This window comes from Entelurus aequoreus, linkage group LG04 (assembly GCF_033978785.1).
Source record: "Entelurus aequoreus isolate RoL-2023_Sb linkage group LG04, RoL_Eaeq_v1.1, whole genome shotgun sequence".
Lineage (NCBI taxonomy): Eukaryota > Metazoa > Chordata > Actinopteri > Syngnathiformes > Syngnathidae > Entelurus > Entelurus aequoreus.
This window is the reverse complement of record NC_084734.1, coordinates 51,378,184-51,399,178: the sequence shown is the minus strand read 5'-3', so window position 1 is coordinate 51,399,178 and position 20,995 is coordinate 51,378,184. Positions and strand designations below refer to the sequence as shown.

The 20,995-nt window shown below is 42.2% G+C and overlaps 1 protein-coding gene across 1 annotated transcript; it reads left to right on the top strand.

Moving 5' to 3' along the window:
• Positions 1-613: 613 nt before the first annotated feature.
• On the top strand, positions 614-15,949 carry nmbr (neuromedin B receptor). Its single transcript, XM_062043639.1, has 5 exons — positions 614-1,011; positions 4,432-4,578; positions 4,654-4,855; positions 15,404-15,642; positions 15,713-15,949. Exons 1-5 carry the CDS (start codon positions 614-616, stop codon positions 15,864-15,866), a joined length of 1,140 nt encoding a protein of 379 aa, XP_061899623.1. The 3' UTR covers positions 15,867-15,949.
• Positions 15,950-20,995: the final 5,046 nt, after the last annotated feature.

Here is a 20,995-nt window from a genome sequence, read left to right as displayed (position 1 = left end):
TTGAAAAGGAACTGAGGATTACAAGAGCTCTATAGGGCACTTAGAAATGTTCTACAAACACCTATCATATTGAATATGTATGTATACATATATACAGAACATATACACATACACTCACTAAATATTACTGCATTCTACTACTTATTTTTGACATTATGGACACTAATCCAACTAATAAATTCCATCCATCCATCCATCCATTTTCTAGCGCTTATTCCCTTCGGGGTCGCGGGGGGCACTGGAGCCTATCTCAAGAGTGATGAAGATGATGAATGATGAAGAGTATGGCGAGGAATGATTAGGATGGTGGAGTGATAAAGTTGATGGTGATGAATGATGAGGAGTATGGTGAGGAGTGATGAAGATGTGAAGAAGAGTGATAAAGACGATGATGAGGAACCCTGAAGAGCACCATGAGGGATGATGAAGATACGCAAGAAGAACATGATGAAGATGCTCTCTCTCTCTTTCTGAGTAATACAAGGCGCTTGTTGCTCCTTGTGCGCACTAGTCGCGTGTTAGCCTCACACGCACGTCCAAAAGGTCCCCACGCGCATTTACGCGCGCATCTTTACGCGCCTGCGGTGTCTCGGCGGGAGCTTCAGACGCAGCAATGGACGATGACTTTCCGTCCGGACTTCCGATGGAGGTTCTAGGGTCCAACTGGAGCCAGGCGTCGTCGGACGGTGGGGAGACGAGCGCGTACGTTGCCGTGCGTTGCGTCATAGCCTCGGCATACACGTTGATCATCGCTGTGGGTCTTGTGGGCAACGTGACCCTCATGAAGATCTTCATCAGCACTGCGTCCATGAGGAGTGTGCCCAACATCTTCATCAGCAGTTTGGCGGCAGGAGACCTCCTGCTGATCCTCACCTGCGTGCCGGTAGACGCCTTCCGGTTCTTCTCTCACCAATGGATCCTCGGAGAGGTCGCGTGCAAGCTCATACCCGCAATACAGCTTACCTCCGTCGGCGTGTCCGTCTTCACGCTCACCGCCCTCAGCGCCGACAGGTGCGGCCACGCCTTCATCATCATCATCAATATGTTTATCATCATCGTCACCATCAATTTGTTTATTTTATCATCATCATCATCATCAATACAGTATGTTTATTATCCTCATCATCACATCAGTATTTGTGTTATCCTCATCATCAATGTGTTTATTATCATCATTATCATCACATCAATATGTTTATTATTTTCATCATCATCAATATGTTTATTATCATCATCACATCAGTATCTATATTATTGTCATCATCAATGTGTGTATCATCATCATCATCATCACATCAATATGTTTATTATTCACATCATCATCATCATCAATATGTTTATCATCATCATCAATATGTTTATTATCATCATCATCACATCAATATTTTGATTATTCTCATCATCAATATGTTTATTATCGTCATCTTCACCAATATGTTTATCATCCTCATCATCACCATCATTATGTTTATTATTCTCCTCCTCATCAATATGTTTATCATCTTCAATATCACCACCAATATGTTTATTATCATCATTATGAATGTTTATCATCATCATATGTTTATATTCTTCATCAATATGTTTATTATCATCATCATCACATCAATATGATTATTATCATCATCATTATCATCAATATGTTTATCATCTTCATCATCACCATCAATATGTTTAAGATCCTCATCATAAATATGTTTATCATTATCATCATCATCATCATCAATATATTTATTACCGGTATGTTTATTATCATCATATATGTTTAATATCATCAATATGTTTATTATCATCATCACATCAATACGTTTATCATCATCAACAAGTTTATCATCTTCATCATCATCATCAATATGGTTATTATCATCTCTAGAAATGTTTATTATATTCATCATCAATATGTTTATTATCCTCATCATAATCATCATCATCATATTATCCTCCCGCTCATCACTTTTGTTCAATCAATCAATCAATCCGTCCATCCATCCATCTTCTACCGCTTGATCCTTTTGGAGTCACGGGGGTTGTTGTTGTTGGTGGTGGTGGCGGGCGGCGGGGGACTGGAGCCTACCCCAGCTGCACTCGGGTGGAAGGCGGCGTACGCTCTGGACAACTCGCCACCTCATCACAGGGCCAACACAGATAGACAGACAACATTCACACACTAGGGCCAATTTAGTGTTGCCAATCAACCTATCTCCAGGTGCATGTCTTTGGAGGTGGGAGGAAGCCGGAGTACCCGGAGAGAACCCACGCAGTCATGGGGAGAACATGCAAACATCAATCCATCACAATTTATTTGTACAGCCCTTAATCACAAATCAATATGATTATTATCATCACCATTAAAGGCCTACTGAAATTACATTTTTTTATTTAAACGGGGATAGCAGATCCATTCTATGTGTCATACTTGATCATTTCGCGATATTGCCATATTTTTGATGAAAGGATTTAGTAGAGAACAACGACGATAAAGGTCGCAACTTTTGGTCGCTGATAAAAAAAAGCCTTGCCTGTACCGGAAGTAGCGTGACGTCACCAGAGGAAGGACTCCTCATATTCTACCATTGTTTTCAATGGAGCGAGAGAGATTCGGACCGAGAAAGCGACGATTACCCCATTAATTTGAGCGAGGATGAAAGATTTGTGGATGAGGAAAGTGAGAGTGAAGGACTAGAGAGGCAGTGCAGGACGTATCTTTTTTCGCTCTGACCGTAACTTAAGTACAAGGGTTCATTGGATTCCACACTTTCTCCTTTTTCTATTGTGGATCACGGATTTGTATTTTAAACCACCTCGGATACTATATCCTCTTGAAAATGAGAGTCGAGCTAACGTGATAGCATCTGGCTCAAATGCAGATAGAAACAAAATAAATGATAAATGATAAATGGGTTGTACTTGTATAGCGCTTTTCTACCTTCAAGGTACTCAAAGCGCTTTGACAGTATTTCCACATTTACCCATTCACACACACATTCACACACTGATGGCGGGAGCTGCCATGCAAGGCGCTACCAGCAGCCATCAGAGGCAAAGGGTGAAGTGTCTTGCCCAAGGACACAACGGACATGATTAGGAAGGTAGAAGGTGGGAATTGAACCCCAGTAACCAGCAGCACTCCGATTGCTGGCACAGCCACTCTACCAACTTCGCCAATCCCTGACTGGAAGGATAGACAGAAGATCAACAGTACTATTAAACCATGTACATGTAACTACACGGTTAATAATTCTCAGCAGGGCAAAGCTTAACAATGCTGTTGCTAACGACGCCATTGAAGCTAACTTAGCAACCGGACCTCACAGAGCTATGATAAAAACATTAGCACTCCACCTACGCCAGCCAGCCCTCATCTGCTCATCAACACCCGTGCTCACCTGCGTTCCAGCGATCGACGGCGCGACGAAGGACTTCACCCGATCATCCGTGCGGTTGGCGGCTAGCGTCGGCTAGCGCGTCTGTTATCCAAGTAAGTCCTCCTGGTTGTGTTGCTACAGCCAGCCGCTAATACACCGATCCCACCTACAACTTTCTTCTTTGCAGTCTCCATTGTTCATTAAACAAATTGCAAAAGATTCACCAACGCAGATGTCCAGAATACTGTGGAATTTTGAAATGAAAACAGAGATTTTTTGTATTGGATTCAATGGGGTACCAATACTTCCGTTTGTCTATTGACGTCACGCGCATACGTCATCATATATAGACGTTTTCAACCGGAAGTTTAGCGGGAAATTTAAAATTGCACTTTATAAGTTAACCCGGCCGTATTGGCATGTGTTGCAATGTTAAGATTTCATCATTGATATATAAACTATCAGACTGCGTGGTCGGTAGTAGTGGGTTTCAGTAGGCCTTTAATGTGTTCAATATTGATTAAGTCTTATTGCTGATGTACCTAATCAATCGTCTCCATTCCTGTCCACGGTGGTGAAAAGAAGATGATGACATCTTGTAGAAGGGACTGTGATGTCACCTCCTGTTCTTTATAGTCTTGATAAACGTTCACTGATTGGCCGTCACTGTTGAGCCGACATTAACAATCCATGGTGTAATGCTAGCTGCTAACAGCAAACTAATTTCCTGACCACTCAGCTGTAGTCCGACCTTGATGGCTTCTAACAAGCATTAACGAGCTCTAACGAGCTCTAATGAGCCTCAAGTTCATGATGAGCTTATAATTAGACCAAGATGGACAGCTGACACTTGACTGCAAAAACAAAATACTCTTCTCTACGGCCTACTGATCCAGGACCATGTTCAAACATGTAGGACCACAGACCTCCAGGGTCCTACTGTTACTGTTCTCCACTTGTTCTTCACATGTTCTACACTTATTCTTCACCTGTTCGTCACATGTTCTTCACATATTTTTCAACTGTTCATCCTCTGTTCTTCACATGTTCTTAACATGTTCCTTAGGTACAAGGCCATCGTAAAGCCCATGGACATCCAGACATCTGGCGCTGTCTTGTGGACATGCGTGAAGGCCGCGTCCATCTGGCTGCTGTCCATCCTGCTGGCCATCCCCGAGGCCGTCTTCTCCCAAGTGGTCTCCATGCAGGTAGCGCTAACGGCAACGCCTGAGACACCAGACAGCGGTCTCACCTTTGGCTCCTCCCCTTGTCAGGTTCAAAGGGACAGTGAAAACATGACCTTCGTCAACTGCGTCCCGTACCCACTGTCCAACCGGATGCATCCCAAGGTCCATTCAGTGATGATCTTCCTGGTGTACTTCCTGTTCCCGCTGGCCGTCATCTCCGTATATTACTACCACATTGCTCGCACACTCACACGCAGTGCACACAACATGCCGGGAGAGCTCAGTGAGCACACCAAGAAACAGGTGTGGACATGTGGGGACAGACATGGACAAGTATGAACATGTGGGGATATGTGGGACAGATGTGCATGAGGTATTGACAAGTGTGGACAGGTAGGACATGTTTGGATATGTGGGGCCATGTGTGGACATGTAAAACAGGTGTGGCTCAGATGGTAGAGCGGTCGTCCAGAAACTTGAGGGATTCTGGTATGATTCCAGGGACTCAGACTGGTGTATGTTCGATGGTGGTCATAGAGGCTGTAGGAGCAAATTGGCAGCTGTATTCCGCCAGTCTACCCCAGGGCAGCTGTGGCTACAAATGTAGCTTACCACCATCACTTTAGTGAATGTGGAGTGAATCAATGATGGCTTCTGTTGCGTTTGACCAGATGTTCCTCCAAGTGGGATGTAAAACGCTGGTCAGTCCCAAGTTACTTAGATGACACAAACTGATCTCGGATATACACCAATCACAGAATAGGTATTTTCTAGTTTTATTGTCAAATATTTGAGAATAGAGACCAGCCTCGAACAACACATCCAAATGCGTAGCCCAAGTTGATCTGGCCTCCCACAGGCCAAAAGCAACTCTTTTTCACACAAAGAAAGCCCGCCTTTCCCCTCCCCCCAACACTGATAAGAAGAGAGACTTGGGGGTTGTGTTCACATTTCTGATGGTTTACGACCCTATCTAACCAGGCAATCTGAAGACAAAGAGAAACTAGTATACAGAGTAAAATTAAGGAAAGAAATGAGCTGATTCAAACATGATTATGAATAAAGAAATAGCTCTTAAACATATGCATTATCCACAATCCCCCTTCAGATCTTATCCAAAAGATCTCTCCTACGAGAGCAACACCTCTAAAGCACGCCCTACATTAAAGTAGGTGCTGTTTTGGTTTTCGAGCAAGCTATCGATAAACAATCAAACCATAGTTACATGGGAGAGAGAAGGAGGGAGTCAACGTCAATGTCGTCATTGTCAGGGAAGGAAACTAACGGTCCCTGAAAGTCACCACTATGCTTGACCCCCTTCAGTGACATAGCAAGCCCAGAACCAGGGTGGGGTTGACCTTTGACAGCTCTAACAATGATGCGGGTGCATAGAGACCTAGCACAAGGGGCAATAAAGCATCCGCATGAGGTTATGACGGCCAAGAAAACTCCAATGGAGACCAGGGCCGACTTAATTAGGTCAGACCACCTGCCAAAGGTGTTATGAAGCCAATCTTTAAAGGGGTCAGAGACACCGGAAACTTCAGTAAGTTCTTAGGCTCTGAGGCCTTCTAAGGCGCTCTGGACCGAGCCATCGGGGGCAGCATTGTTAGGAATGAAGGTACAGCATTGGTCACCAAACATTGCACACACACACCTTCTTCTTGGCTAGGATGCGGTCAAGGGCTATGCGGTTCTGGATGGCCATGAGGGAGGTCGGGGCAAGTTGTTCAGCAAGTCCCTCAACGGCGTCACGAGTCAGGTTGGTCAGTCTCAACAGATTATAAAAAACATAGTTAATGCGTTCTACATTTTTAGTAGCAGTCACAGGGAAAATAGCACCAATGATAGGAAGGTTCTCGAAACCTGCACAGGATTCACACCACAATTTGTGTTGTGAGGGGACCCCTCTTGGTTGTCCAATTGCATCAAAGTAAACACCATCAGGGTTTCTCATCAGATCAAAGGAGCCCTTTACACTCCTCCGAGATAAAACATGGCGGCGTCGGCGAGAAGTTAGAGAGGCCGCTGAGACAGGAGTTACAAGGGGAGTTAATTTGGTACCCACTAGGGTGAGTGGGGTCACCAGTCTAACCATAGCACAAAGCCCTACGGATAACTTTGGGATTCTAATGTACAATCTGTGCTCCCCACAATACCAGAATAAGTCAGCTCGTGCCCAAGGGCCTATCCTTGAGCCATCTATCAGTGTGGTGCACCAGGAAGGGTTAATGTCACCCAATTTGTTGGGGGACGAAGAGGGTCCTTTGAATTGAAAACACGTGTAATTCAGCTTTTGGGCCACAAATGGAAGAAGTCGGGTGGAATTGTCAACAGGAGGGTACACACTAGCCAACAAATCGCACCCTGGTGGCGTGGGTTCAGAGAACAAGGAAATAAGACAGTTTGAGCCATTTATGTCAGTCAACTTAAAAGGGGCGGGGTAAGTGTGGGGAAAAGGGACGTCCAGCGGAACAAGCAACACAGTCACCCAGGTTTTGGCATCCACCTGAGCCACAGGTTTACCTGTACCCGCTCCTAAGGTCAAAGTTACCAGGCCTTCGGTGGTGATGTCATTAGCACGCACAGATGTGAGAGCCTTTGAAACACCACCAAGGTGGGGTGGTACTTTAGGTGCTACAGAGGGTGTAGAGGTAGTTAACGCCCTCTCAAGGACATTAATTTTAATAATTAGAGTCTGTATCAGTCAGGTCAACCCCCAAAACAACATAAAAGGGACGATGGGCACCACTTACCAGAGTATGTTGTCTGCATCCGACACCAATGGTTCAGGTTGCGTCGTAACAAATATAGAGGTTATTACCACGGTAATAGCTATTTTGTCCCCCGTAATTAATCACACTGCATAGGTCAAAAAATAAGTCTTGCTATCCCCTTTGACCCAGTCTATTTAAAGTCCGCTGTTTGTTCTTAGACACTTGTCAGTCACTGTCGTCAGGAAGGAAGAACTGAGACACAAAAACAGTAGAACACGCCCAAGCACCAGTCCGTCAGGGAACACTACCGGGTGTGACATCCTGCTTTTCGTCTATCAAAATCAGAGTAATTCAGGTAACGAAACGGGGATAAACATCAAACTTCTCACTTAATACAACGACACAGATAGTTATGCTGAAAACAAGCAAGAGAAATTGGATAACTTCGAGTATAAAGGCTGGTCTCAAATAAGGATATACAATATAGAAGTTAAAAAGAGTAATATAGGTAGAAAATCTCTCTCTCAGCGTCGTCTTCTGGGCTGTAGGATTATGTGTGTAATTAAAGCCTCGCTCTTCTATGACACTAAAAATTAGTCGTTTTCTGCTCCCGTTCTTCTTCAGCTGCCTCAGGCTCAAAAGGCGCTGCTGGGGGTCGAGTGGGGCAGATGTAGTGGTGATGTCAGCAATGACATCCGCTGGTGATCTGTCAGGTTCTTCAGCAGGAGTGCAGAGGGAGAGGTGGTACCAGGTGTCTCCTTTTCCAGCTAGTCGAAGGGCGTGAGACGTCCGTTCCACGACCTTGAAGGGACCACCTGGGCTCCGTCCACTTGCGTTTGATGACCTTGATCTTGACCCTCTCAGCGGCCGGAAGGGAATCTGGAGTGGCGGGCTGTCATCCTCGTATCTGTACAGAAGAACTGGCACACAAATTCTGCATTTTTTTGTGTAAAATACCATTTTGGTTTTACGCTGAGTCCTCCTTCCATGGCGGCTGCTGGTCCTGGGCTGACCTGTATGCAGCTCATAGGGTGAAAAAACTCAAAGGGCGGTAAAACAGTTTTATTCACGGACCTTCTAATGATCATTAACGCTAATTGCAACATGTCAATCCAATTAAATTTGGTCTGTGCACAGATTTTAGCCAATTAGTTTTTAATGTTCTGGTCCATCCTTTCAACCTTACCTTGGGACTCAGGATGGTACCCCAAACCTGTGTTCTAGTCCGAAAGCCTTTTCGACCAAGGCTAAGTGAGTTTTTTTTTTTTTTAAATGGTTGCCGTTGTCTGACCTAATCTTTTTGGGGAAACCATGTCGGGGTACTAGGTCATTCACAAGTCATTTAATTACTGATGTTGCATCCTCTTTTGAGGCTGTTGTTGCTTCCGGCCAACCACTGTGATTGTCAACACAAGTCAGTACGTACCTTTTCCCTTGTACCGTATTGATCATATCAGTGAAATCAAAGACTATACATGATTCACCCTGACCTCCTCCATATTCTAAATTTGATTTACTAAAGTACTATCGATGTGTAAAATCGTTATTTTCAAATTAAAATTAGTTATAACTTCTTACCCACGGTAAAAACGTTAAAACTATGGAATGTGTCAGAGTCGGATGATTGTCGATTTTGTTCCAAGGAGTCTGTATCCACCCTCACTCACCCCCTTCTGTTTCTGAAAAAAGGACTGTGTTAGTCATACTATCACTTTCAGAAACATCTAAGAAAAAGGTCAGCTAATAGTCAAGTAGCGGAGGACAGGTCATGTTTGAGGTCAATGATTGTCTCTTTAGCCTCTGTGGTCCACTGGGGGGTGGTGTTAGGGTAGGGGACCCCTTAGCAATATCACAATTAACTCAAACTCAACTAAACCCTAGCTTTTATGTAACTTATTCAATATGGTGAAAGTAACAAATATGCTTATATTTATATTGTCACCAATACTAGAAAAATACTACCCTTGTGGCGAATGCTTTAGCAATAGTATTTTGAAATTTTACCACACCTGGTGGCCCCAATAATTCATTAAGTCAAGCTCATGTTGTAGAAAGTTGAATGATGCAGACACGTTTGTTACTGAATACTTTCTATCAGACTTCTGTCTTGACAACTATGTGTATGTAATGAGCAACTATAATTATTTGATATGCTTAAATGTGTAATGTGTCGTTTTAGCTCAGCTGTTGTGTAGCTGCTAGCTCCTCGTAGCCTACAGGTGTCTAAAGTGCAGCCCATAGTTATGTGTTTAACACAACTATGTGCTAAACCTAAACAATTGAAAATGTGGTATTTGGGTGTCGGTGTAATGTTTGGCAGCTACGCCGTGTCTTATCATTGCACCTAAGTTCTTTGGTTTTGTAGGCGAGACAGAGAGCAAGTGAACAATGTGGGACACAATTGTGTCCATCTTATACCATGCTAGTTGTTTCAAAGATAGGTCAACATGAGCAACCACACCTTGAGTTCCAACATATATAAATACACAAAGGAGTCAAAGGTCTCCTGGTTCGAGTGTCTAACTGGTGATCATAACATATGGCGAGTCGGGTGGCAGAACACACGGAAGCATCTCAGTCAGTCAGGGTTTTCACTGTTAGAGCAGTTGGATGTCAGCCATTCCTGTTGTTTCAGGCTGTGGTATGAGCTCATGGAGGAGCCTTGGTAGTGGTGTCGCAGCTGGGTGGTTGAGCCGTCAGGTAACACCAGGAAGGTTCCTTCTGTGCGATATTGAATGTCAGGGTACAGTCTGTAAAGGAGGTCATTACCAATCTGGCAGGGTGTGTGCAGGTCAATCACGAAGGGGTGCTTTAGTGTGTGTCCCGCAATCTGAACCGGAAGTGGTTTGGTGACAGGTAACCTTCTTGTGACCCCAGCGAAGCCTTTGACCTTTAAAGAGGAAGCACACAGTTTCTTTGGTACCTCTGCATTCAGAATCGAATGGGTGGCGCCAGTGTCAATCACGAACTGATAACATTGTCCGTTGACACTCATGTCCAGCAGGGGGCCAGTCTGTATCTCCTGCTGGGGCTCCTGCGGTGGGCGTCCTTTGCCACGCCGGTATAATGTTCGTTTGTTGGCACTACGGAACCTTTCCTGTTCGGAAATGTTCGGACAGTCACGACTCCAGTGACCAGGCTGGTCACAGCCGAAACAGTTTCCACCCCGGACTGGCTTTGAAGCACCGTGTTGTCCACCACCCGAGTCCAACCGTCTGGTCGCACGTCTGTTGAGGATTCTTTCCTCCACCTGTTGGAACTCAAAAGCAAGGTCACCCACTGCTGAATATATCCTAGCTGATCTTTGACCTTTTGGTTCTTTTAACCTTTTATTTTCAGCGATCTGTAAATTAAGGAGTTGCTTCCTTGCTGCTCTGTCACTAGCCTTATCATCCTCATCTTGAGGAAAGAGACTGCGCATAGCAGTAGCTATGTTTGTAACGTATGGTGTTATCGGTGAGGTCGAAGATTCAGCCATTAATCCTACTTGTTGTTCTGTATTTTTGCCATCTTGTGTGGAAACACAACGATACAAAATGCTTCTAAAGTCTTCTACTGAGAGAGTGTACCCTGCTGTTAGTTTGTCTAACATGTTAAGCCAAAGACTCCCACCTTCAGACACCGGTGGAAGTTTGTCAACAATGGCTTGCATGTCTGCCACAGCAAAAGGCTTATATTGGAATCTGCCGATATTATCAGGAAAAAGTGGATATGCGTGTCCCTCCAGCTTTTTTGAGCGTATGTTGTATGCATGTGGTTCATGTGGGTGTTGGTCAATGTAGTCTTCCATTGAGCCATTAACAGTTACAGGAGACCACAAAGTCTTGCTCTGTTGTGTGTTGTTCAAGAATGTCTGATGTGCACGTGAGAGGCTGTCATCTACTGGGGGAGGGCATTTGTTTATGGCAACAAAATGGTCTGGCGTGTAAAGTGAGGAGTTTTGCGTTGACTCATGCATTATCTGCTGTCTAGTAAGATTAGTCATATTCGGGAGGTTTTCCGCTGGGTGGCTGTTATTTTGGGGCTTAGGCACCAGAGGTGATTTACACTCAGGAGACAGCATTAGTTTTGGAGGAGGGTTCAATCTTAGAGAGGCTGTGTGAGCACCGCCCTCATTTGTCACAGGAGTAGGGGGTGGACCAGAGAGCTTTGTTTCTGTTTCGACCACCAGGGCTCCTCCTGTGACTGTCAAAAGTGGGTATAAAGACGCCTCCGGCTTTACGTCATAGGGCGGTGGCTTAGTCAAAGTCTGGGCGGGTCGTTTGAATTGTCTTACGCATGCGCGGCAGGCAAAAGACCAATCAGTCAATTCTGTCATTAATCATCGGTTCTTTCGTTGCATTTCGTTTTTCCACGTAATCCCCGTTTACTTTTATCATACGCCAAACTCTTAAATTCTCGAGCACCAACTCTGTTCCATTTTCACCAGCGCGCGCACACACACAAGCACGTGTAAGCACTCACGCACACACAAGCAAGTGCCTACAGCCCTACGCACACACACCCACGCACACGTAAGCACTCTCTCTGCGTTTCACTTTACCATAAAACTTCCAGTTACTTTTTTATTTTATTTTTTTTATTTTACCAGACGTTTGAGTTCACAACTTTTCGAGTATTGTAAACTCCCTCTTAACCCTTTCAAGGAACGTTCTCTTTTCTTTTTTTTTTTTCTTTTTAAACTTTACCTGCTAATTCCATTGTCGACAACAGTGCATTCAATGGATTATTAAACAGTAATGATTCATCACATTTTCCCCGACCGCCATCACATTTTTTTCTGTCACACTCCTTGGCCATTGTGTCTATTTTTCCTTAATTTTAGCGCACACTAAAGTGTCGCCGGGACCTCACAACCGGGGAATCTTTATTGTATTTATTACAAATGGCCTCCAGCCGTGGAATTTATCATATGGTACAGAAGGGCCTCCTCCCGTACGTTTCTTAATTTTAACGCACACGTTAATGCCGTAGGGAACTCGCAACCAGGGAGTATTTATTGTATTTTACAAATGGCCTCCGACCCATCCTTAATTTGTGTGCACATAAAAATGTCAACAGGGATCTCACAACCGGGGAGTATTTACTGTACCATATGATGGGCATCCAACCCGTTACTCTTTTAGGCGGCGACCAACTACCCAGGGTGAGCCACACCCAACTATTAGTTCACTCGTCAATGAAACTGCCCGTCACGGTAATCGAGACACAATGACGTGAGTTGACCACTTATTTACAATTTTAATGCAATGGCAGGCTCGGCAAAAATGCAATCAATCTATCAAAATCACCATTCTGTGTCTGGGGTACAAAGCAGTGTTTAACTTACAGACTTCTGGGCAGACTCCTAATGCAGATTTTATCTAAAAAGAAAGGTTCTGCTTACCTTGAATTATGTTTTGGCCATGTGAGTCTGTCCAGAAGATTGCAAGAGAAGGTCCAATTGTCAGCGTGTCATCTCGGACGAAGCCCCCAAATTGTTGCGTTTGACCAGATGTTCCTCCAAGTGGGATGTAAAACGCTGGTCAGTCCCAAGTTACTTAGATGACACAAACTGATCTCGGATATACACCAATCACAGAATAGGTATTTTCTAGTTTTATTGTCAAATATTTGAGAATAGAGACCAGCCTCGAACAACACATCCAAATGCGTAGCCCAAGTTGATCTGGCCTCCCACAGGCCAAAAGCAACTCTTTTTCACACAAAGAAAGCCCGCCTTTCCCCTCCCCCCAACACTGATAAGAAGAGAGACTTGGGGGTTGTGTTCACATTCCTGATGGTTTACGACCCTATCTAACCAGGCAATCTGAAGACAAAGAGAAACTAGTATACAGAGTAAAATTAAGGAAAGAAATGAGCTGATTCAAACATGATTATGAATAAAGAAATAGCTCTTAAACATATGCATTATCCACACTTCTCAGTTCTCACTGTTATGCACTTTGTGTGTCTGGAAAAGCGCCACATAAAATAAATCCATTATTATAATTATTATTATTATAGAGGACATGTGTGGACAGCTGCTGTACCACAAGCCATCAATGCTCAGTCAGGATTCCTTCAGTTTGACAGCCCCCATAACCTCTGGTGTCCAATTTCACTACTACCGGTACTACTACTACTACTACTACTACTACTACTACTACTACTACTACTGCTACTTACAATACTTGTACTTCTTACTACTACTACTATTACTATTATTAGGTACGAGCTGACTTGAACTGTGACCCAGGTTGGATCACTGTTGCATGCACAGCTGCAGACGTCACTGTGTAGCTGACCTGACTGAGCCCGGAAGAAGAATGACTTTGATCTTTTAGTTTCCCAACAGACTGGACTCCCACAGTATTTAATAATTTAATAATTCAATAATTATACCAATTCAACATCCATTGTGGCCAATCTCCCTGGAAGGTGCATTAATTTATCTGCATCCCCTTCCCAAGGTTTCTTCTTTTTCCCCAGCTGGGGTCTTTTGACATTTTCCTTGCCCAGATGTGGGTTTAGATAAACGGATGTCATTGAGTTTGTAAAGCCCTTTAATCACTTGCGATTAGTGAATTGTAACGTGAATTATATTTATAAAGTGCTTTTCTCTAGTGGCTCATGGCCCTTTACATAGTAAAAAAAATCATTATCTAAGTTACAATTAAACCAGTGTGGGTGGCACTGGGAGCAGGTGGGTGAAGTGTCTTGCCCAAGGACACAACGGCTGTGACTAGGATGGCAGAAGCAGGGATCGAACCTGGAACCCTTATGTTGCTGGCACAGCCGCTCTACCAACCGAGCCACGCTTCCCCGGGCGCTGTATAAATACATTTTGATTGATTGATAATAGCTCAGTCGCCTTGTGGTTGGAGTGTCCGTCTTGAGACTGGAAGGTGGTGAGTTCAAACTCCGGCCGAGTCATACCAAAGACTATAAAAATGGGACCCATTACCTCCCTGCTTGGCACTCAGCATCACGTGTTGGAATTGGGGGTTAAATCACCACAAGGATTCTCGAGCGCGGCCACCGCTGCTGCTCACTGCTCCCCTCACCTCCCAGGGGGTGAACAAGGGGATGGGTCAAATGCAGAGGGTAATTTCACCACGCCTAGTGTGTGTGTGACTATCAGTGGTACTTTACTTATTACTTTCAATACTTGTACAATATCAGTACTACTACTACTACTACTACTACTACTATAACTTACTAGTACTGAATCAGTACTACTACTACTATTACTTACAATACTTGTAAAATATCACTACAAGGCGAAGTTGATAGAGTGGCCGTGCCAGCAATCGGAGGGTTGCTGGTTACTGGGGTTCAATCCCCACCTTCTACCATCCTAGTCACGTCCGTTGTGTCCTTGGGCAAGACACTTCACCCTTGCTCCTGATGGGTGCTGGTTAGCGCCTTGCATGGCAGCTCCCACCATCAGTGTGTGAATGTGTGTGTGAATGGGTGAATGTGGAAATACTGTCAAAGCGCTTTGAGTACCTTGAAGGTAGAAAAGCGCTATACAAGTATAACCCATTTATCATTTTTTAAAAGGGCTATACAAGTATAACCCATTTATTTATTTACAACTACTATGACAACTATGCTTACTTACAATGCTTGTACAATACCATATACTACTACTACTATACTAATATTAATATTAATAATAACACGCATAATATTTTTAGCATTATTCTTTCTAGTTATTGCAGTTTATGGAAGCAAGTTTCCGTACCATCCTTGTTGTGGACATGAAGAATTTGAAGGAGGATAGAAGGTTGATGATGTTGCGGAAAGTTCTGTTAGCTTGAAAGAAGCTGAATAACAAAGACGTGAGGAATATTTATCAGTTGTTGACCTTTGCTAGCAAACATCCTTTATTCAAGGTGCTCTCAGGTGACATCTTCCACCTGACCTTCCACCTCCACACACAGGCTGCACAACGTTAGCACCGTGCCTTTCAGAGACAACAGGCAAAGGGAGGTCAGCATCAGGAGGTCAAAGGTTGAGCTTTTGTGAGCGAGCGCTGACCTGTGTGAGTGCACGTGAATGACCCCTGTGAGCTTCCTGCTTATGTAAACATGTTACTTGCTAGTTAGCATGTTGTTGGCATGCTAACGCTAACGCTTGGGTGTTGCAGATGGAGACCAGGAAGCGTCTGGCTAAGATCGTGTTGGTCTTCGTGGGTTTGTTTGCCCTCTGCTGGCTGCCCAACCACATGCTCTACATGTACCGCTCCTTCCACTACCAGCAGATGGACATGTCGCTAGCCCACCTGCTCGTCACACTGCTATCACGCATTCTCAGCTTCTCCTCGTCCTGCGTCAACCCCTTCGCACTCTACCTGCTGAGCGACAGCTTTCGCCGCCACTTCAACAGGTGATCGCCTCGAGCCATCCGCGTGGTCACATGACCGGCCATCTAACGCTTTGTCTCCGTCTCTCTCCAGTCAGCTGCGATGCGGTCACCGCCCTCGCCCTCGCCCACAGCGCCAAGCCAGCTACCTGCACAGCACCACTCACATTCGGCTCACCTCCATCAAGAAGGCCACACCCAGTTCTGCTGCTAACGGCGCCAGCGACAGGCCAGAAGCAACCATGTGATGACTTCAACCTGGACAGGAAGTTGCTTATTAGCTGCAAGTAGCATACGCCAGCCTGACAGTAATGTCACCCATGAGTCGATAATGTCCCTCATAAGCATACTTGCCAACCTTGAGACCTCCGAATTCGGGAGATGCGGTGGTGGGGTGGTGGTGGAGGGGTGGGGGGGGGAGAGTATATTTATAGCTAGAATTCACTGAAAGTCAAGTATTTCTTATATATATATATATATATATATATATATATATATATATATATATATATATATATATATATATATATATATATATATATATATATATATATATATATATATATATACACGACCGTTCAAAAGTTTGGGGTCACATTGAAATGTCCTTATTTTTTAAGGAAAAGCACTGTACTTTTCAATGAAGATAACTTTAAACTAGTCTTAACTTTAAAGAAATACACTCTATACATTGCTAATGTGGTAAATGACTATTCTAGCTGCAAATGTCTGGTTTTTGGTGCAATATCTACATAGGTGTATAGAGGCCCATTTCCAGCAACTATCACTCCAGTGCTCTAATGGTACAATGTGTTTGCTCATTGGCTCAGAAGGCTAATTGATGATTAGAAAACCCTTGTGCAATCATGTTCACACATCTGAAAACAGTTTAGCTCGTTACAGAAGCTACAAAACTGACCTTCCTTTGAGCAGATTGAGTTTCTGGAGCATCACGTTTGTGGGGTCAATTAAACGCTCAAAATGGCCAGAAAAAGAGAACTTTCATCTGAAACTCAACAGTCTATTCTTGTTCTTAGAAATGAAGGCTATTCCACAAAATTGTTTGGGTGACCCCAAACTTTTGAACGGTAGTATGTATATATATATATATATATATATATATATATATATATATATACATATATATATATATATATATATATATATATATATATATATATATATATATATATATATATATATATATATATATATATATATATTCAAGTATTTCTTATATATATATATATATATATATATATTCAAGTATTTCTTATATATATATATATATATATATATATATATATATATATATATATATATATATATATATATATATATATATATATATATATATATAAGAAATACTTGAATATATATATATATATATATATATATATATATATATATATATATATATATATATATATATATATATATATATATATTTATTTAATTATATATATATATATATATATATATATATATATATATATATATATAAATAAAAGAAATACTTGAATTTCAGTGTTCATTTATTTACACACACACACACACACACATAAAAGTCTGATCTACAAAATGTGCAGGCAGCATACCCCTTCCCCTTCGAGCTGTCCTGGATGAACTGAAATCATTTTTTCCAATTATTTTGGAACTTGCAAGCGTACTTTTTACTCGTCGTCTCCATGTCTCTTCTTCGTTCTTCTGCTTAGTCTCTGTTATGTTTTTGGACATTACTACTTGCCGTAGTTTTGAAGCAATGCATGATGGCAATCCGGATGTTGTGTGTCAGTGTATTAACGTGCCGGCTGGAATAAACACACGCTGAGAAATAGCTCCGTTCCTGCCTATACTTTATGGGTTATAGATAAACCTATGGATAACGGACACATATAATAGTCTCCTTTTCAGGTGAGAGAGGACGCTAAAGGCAGTGCCTTTAAGGCACGCTCCCAATATTGTTGTCCGGGTGAAAATCGGGAGAAATTCGTGAGAGTGGTTGCCCCGGGAGATTTTCAGGAGGGGCACTGAAATTCGGTAGTCTCCCGGGAAAATCGGGAGGGTTGGCAAGTATGCTCATAAGTATATCGATGATGTCATTCATGAAGTTGATGATGTTACTGTCTTTCAACAACATCACGGTCAGAGCTTTCCTGGATCCCGCAGAAGCTGCTATGTTAGCTAGTTATCTTAGCACGCTTTCCACGCTGATGAAGAAATATGGCGGCACCTAGCAACATCATCAATGTGATCGCCATGTCTCCATGGACCCTTCCTATTGCCGTCATCATTCATGAAAATGAAACGTTCATGCACTTCAGCACGTAGCACTAGCATGTAGCTCATGAGAAGCGGCATGCAGCTCTCATTAGCCGCAGGGGGAAGCGAAAGGCAACAGAGGGAGCCAATTAGAAGCAATCAGGAATGTGATTGCTTTCGGAAAGGCGATCCCGCCTTACATTTGCTGTTGTGAAGAAGGACGTGTTGTGTTCAGCCCATCCTTGTAGGATAGATTGTCGTGTTGGACAATATGCTCCTTCATCAATCACTCCCTGTTGGCATCTTAGCTTCTTCAGCCACGCCCCTTCCTCTTACACCTTAAGGACATCCTCATTAGTGACATCATCATCATCATCATTGACATCATGACCAATGACATTTTAATCAGATGATATCATCATTAGTGAAATCATCGACATAATGTTGTCTGTCTATCTGTGTTGGCCCTGTGATGAGGTGGCGACTTGTCCAGGGTGTACCCCGCCTTCCGCCCGAATGCAGCTGGGATAGGCTCCAGCACCCCCCGCGACCCCAAAAGGGACAAGCGGTAGAAAATTGATGGATGGATGGATGGACATCAATATCAATGACATAATCATCATCATTAGTGACATCATCATCAATGACATCATCGTCAATGACAGCATCATTGTCAGTGTAGAAAGTACAGTTGTGTTGAAAAAAAGATGAATATGAGTTTTGATGTGTTTTTAAGTGACTAATAAATGTTATGTAATATGTACAGGAAGACTATTTTGGTTGTTGTCCCTGATTTAATGTTTTATAGGACACATGCTGAAAGAATATGAATGACACACAGCCAAGAAAACATTAGCATGTTGGCAAAGCTGCGTGTGTGTTGTTGGATGACAACAAACACGTCATGAGCACAGTGTGCCAGCAGCAGAATATGTGGACCAGCTTAGAGTTCAACAATGACACCACTATGTGTGGAACAGAGGGCAGGATAAAAAGAGTGAGAAGTCCCCTCATGAAGACACGAGGCCTCAAGTGGCGCTTGATCCTCTTTTTCGCATTTGGGGGGCGGAGCCTCTTTTATCAGTATGCAGCAGACAGTGCACCTTCTAACACACACACACACGCACGCACACACACGCACGCACACTCACACGCAAGCACATGCGCACGCGCACCCACTTACATGCACACACATGCACACGCTCACATACACACGCACACACAGTGGTAATGATTGGGAGAATGAATTAGTTTCCAATTATGAAAGTCGTTTAGCTTAGCACCAAAACAGAAACAAGCATTAAAGCATTTCTCTCTCAAAAAAGCTGTGATTGACATGTTTGTGTTTACATGATATGTGAAGTATTTATTTATATGTACAGTATTTACATAATTTGTATATTTGCATAATATATAAAGTATGTTTTTACATGATGTTTATATTTACATATGTATGTATTTACATAATGTGTATTTTTGTACGCATAAGGTCGGCTCTAATAAAGGTGTGTGTGTATTAAAACGTGCAAACCTGATAGCGATACAAAAATTAGCTGATAATTGAAATGATCAAAATAGTTAACAATTAATTTAGTGTGTTTGTCTTCATGATTTTTAGAACGCAATACTGGGGGAGGAAATTAAAAATATAATCGTTTGATTCTAACTATGAAGTACAATCACTGCCAGTAAGATTTGGTATCGAGAAGAAAAAAAAGTTGTAAAAAAAAAAAAAAGTTGCATTAACCGAAACAAGTTTTGCCAACAAATGATAATCATAACATGTTTTTGATGCCAATATTCATATTTGTGCATACTTTTATTGTTTTTGTGTGTTTTAAAGGTTATAATGTTCAACTTTTTTTCACATTTGCTTCTCTTTTTTACGGATTCAGGGTTTTTTCGGTTTTGCATCCTTTTTTTACTGTTTCAATCTAATGGCAGTGTTTTGGTGTGAGGGTTTGGTCCAAGTTTAACCGGAAGCAGTTTTACTTAGACTTGGGCTTGCAGTTAAAACACCATAGAAAACAAACGGGTCATAGCTTTCTAGATTCTTATAATTTTGAAAGTCCTTCAAGGTGTAAAATGGGCTGGGTTGAACACACTCAGACTTGTCAATCTTGTACATATCACAGCTGGTGCAATGTTATTTTCCACGGAACAATTGGAAAATATTACATGTAGCGCTATCATGAACAATGATGCTCGCCTTTCAATATGGCTTCTGGCCCTGCATTGTGGGATACTTTAACCAAAAATACAGAGCCCTCTATGGAGCGACTTTAAAATGTAAGTATAGCAGTGTTTTTCATTTCAAACATTGAAACAAGACATGTAAAGCATGCTGTGACATGAGTAACTTCAATGTTTGTTAAAATATGAAACTTCAACTATCGTAATGTTCAAAGACCTCCGGCGATTCTTCCTCTTGTTCCCTTGAGAGAGAGGCTTATATCCAGGCTGTGGAGACCACTTCATGCACAAGCTCTCTTCAGCATGTGGAAATAAAGTCTTACATCTTTTTCTTTCTATTTTTAGACCTAACTAGTTTGACTAATGTTTTATTGTGTGTCTCGTTGTGTAGTATTGTATTGTCAATTAGTATTTTGACTTGTACAAATTAATAAACAATGTGCTGAAACTTCTGCTGTTGTGATTAATTTCCTGCCTTAATTGCAAATAATACAAAATAGGGGAATACATTCAGCTATCCTAAATGATATTCCACATACATATTCCACTTTTGAAAGTACAACCATTTACAATAGATTCAAATAATAGTAATAATTAACTGCTATATTGTAGAGCTGAGGGATTATTTAAAATTAATTATAAAAATAGGTTGGACTTTTAGAGAAGACATTTCTATTAACAATTACATGAAAACATCTTTAAAACTAAAATCTGCGTAGTACTTTGTGATGTTGCTGTATTTATGTCAACAATAAAGACAAAGAAGTCCTCTGTCTTTCTGAATTATCTTTCTCCAGCGTCTTTCTGAGGGGACATACTGTATGTCCAGCTAAAGTACATCATTAAGTCAGCAAAGTGATGGTTGACTGCTATATTACATTTTATTTAAAAATAAAACTAATAAAGCAGTCCATAATCCTCC

Bases quoted from the DNA above. Each gene is read 5' to 3' on its own strand.
- nmbr (XM_062043639.1), top strand. From the start codon at position 614: ATGGACGATGACTTTCCGTCCGGACTTCCGATGGAGGTTCTAGGGTCC. The intron at 1,012-4,431 runs GTGCGGCCACGC...CATGTTCCTTAG, and splicing joins ACCGCCCTCAGCGCCGACAG to GTACAAGGCCATCGTAAAGC. The intron at 15,643-15,712 runs GTGATCGCCTCG...GTCTCTCTCCAG, and splicing joins TTTCGCCGCCACTTCAACAG to TCAGCTGCGATGCGGTCACC.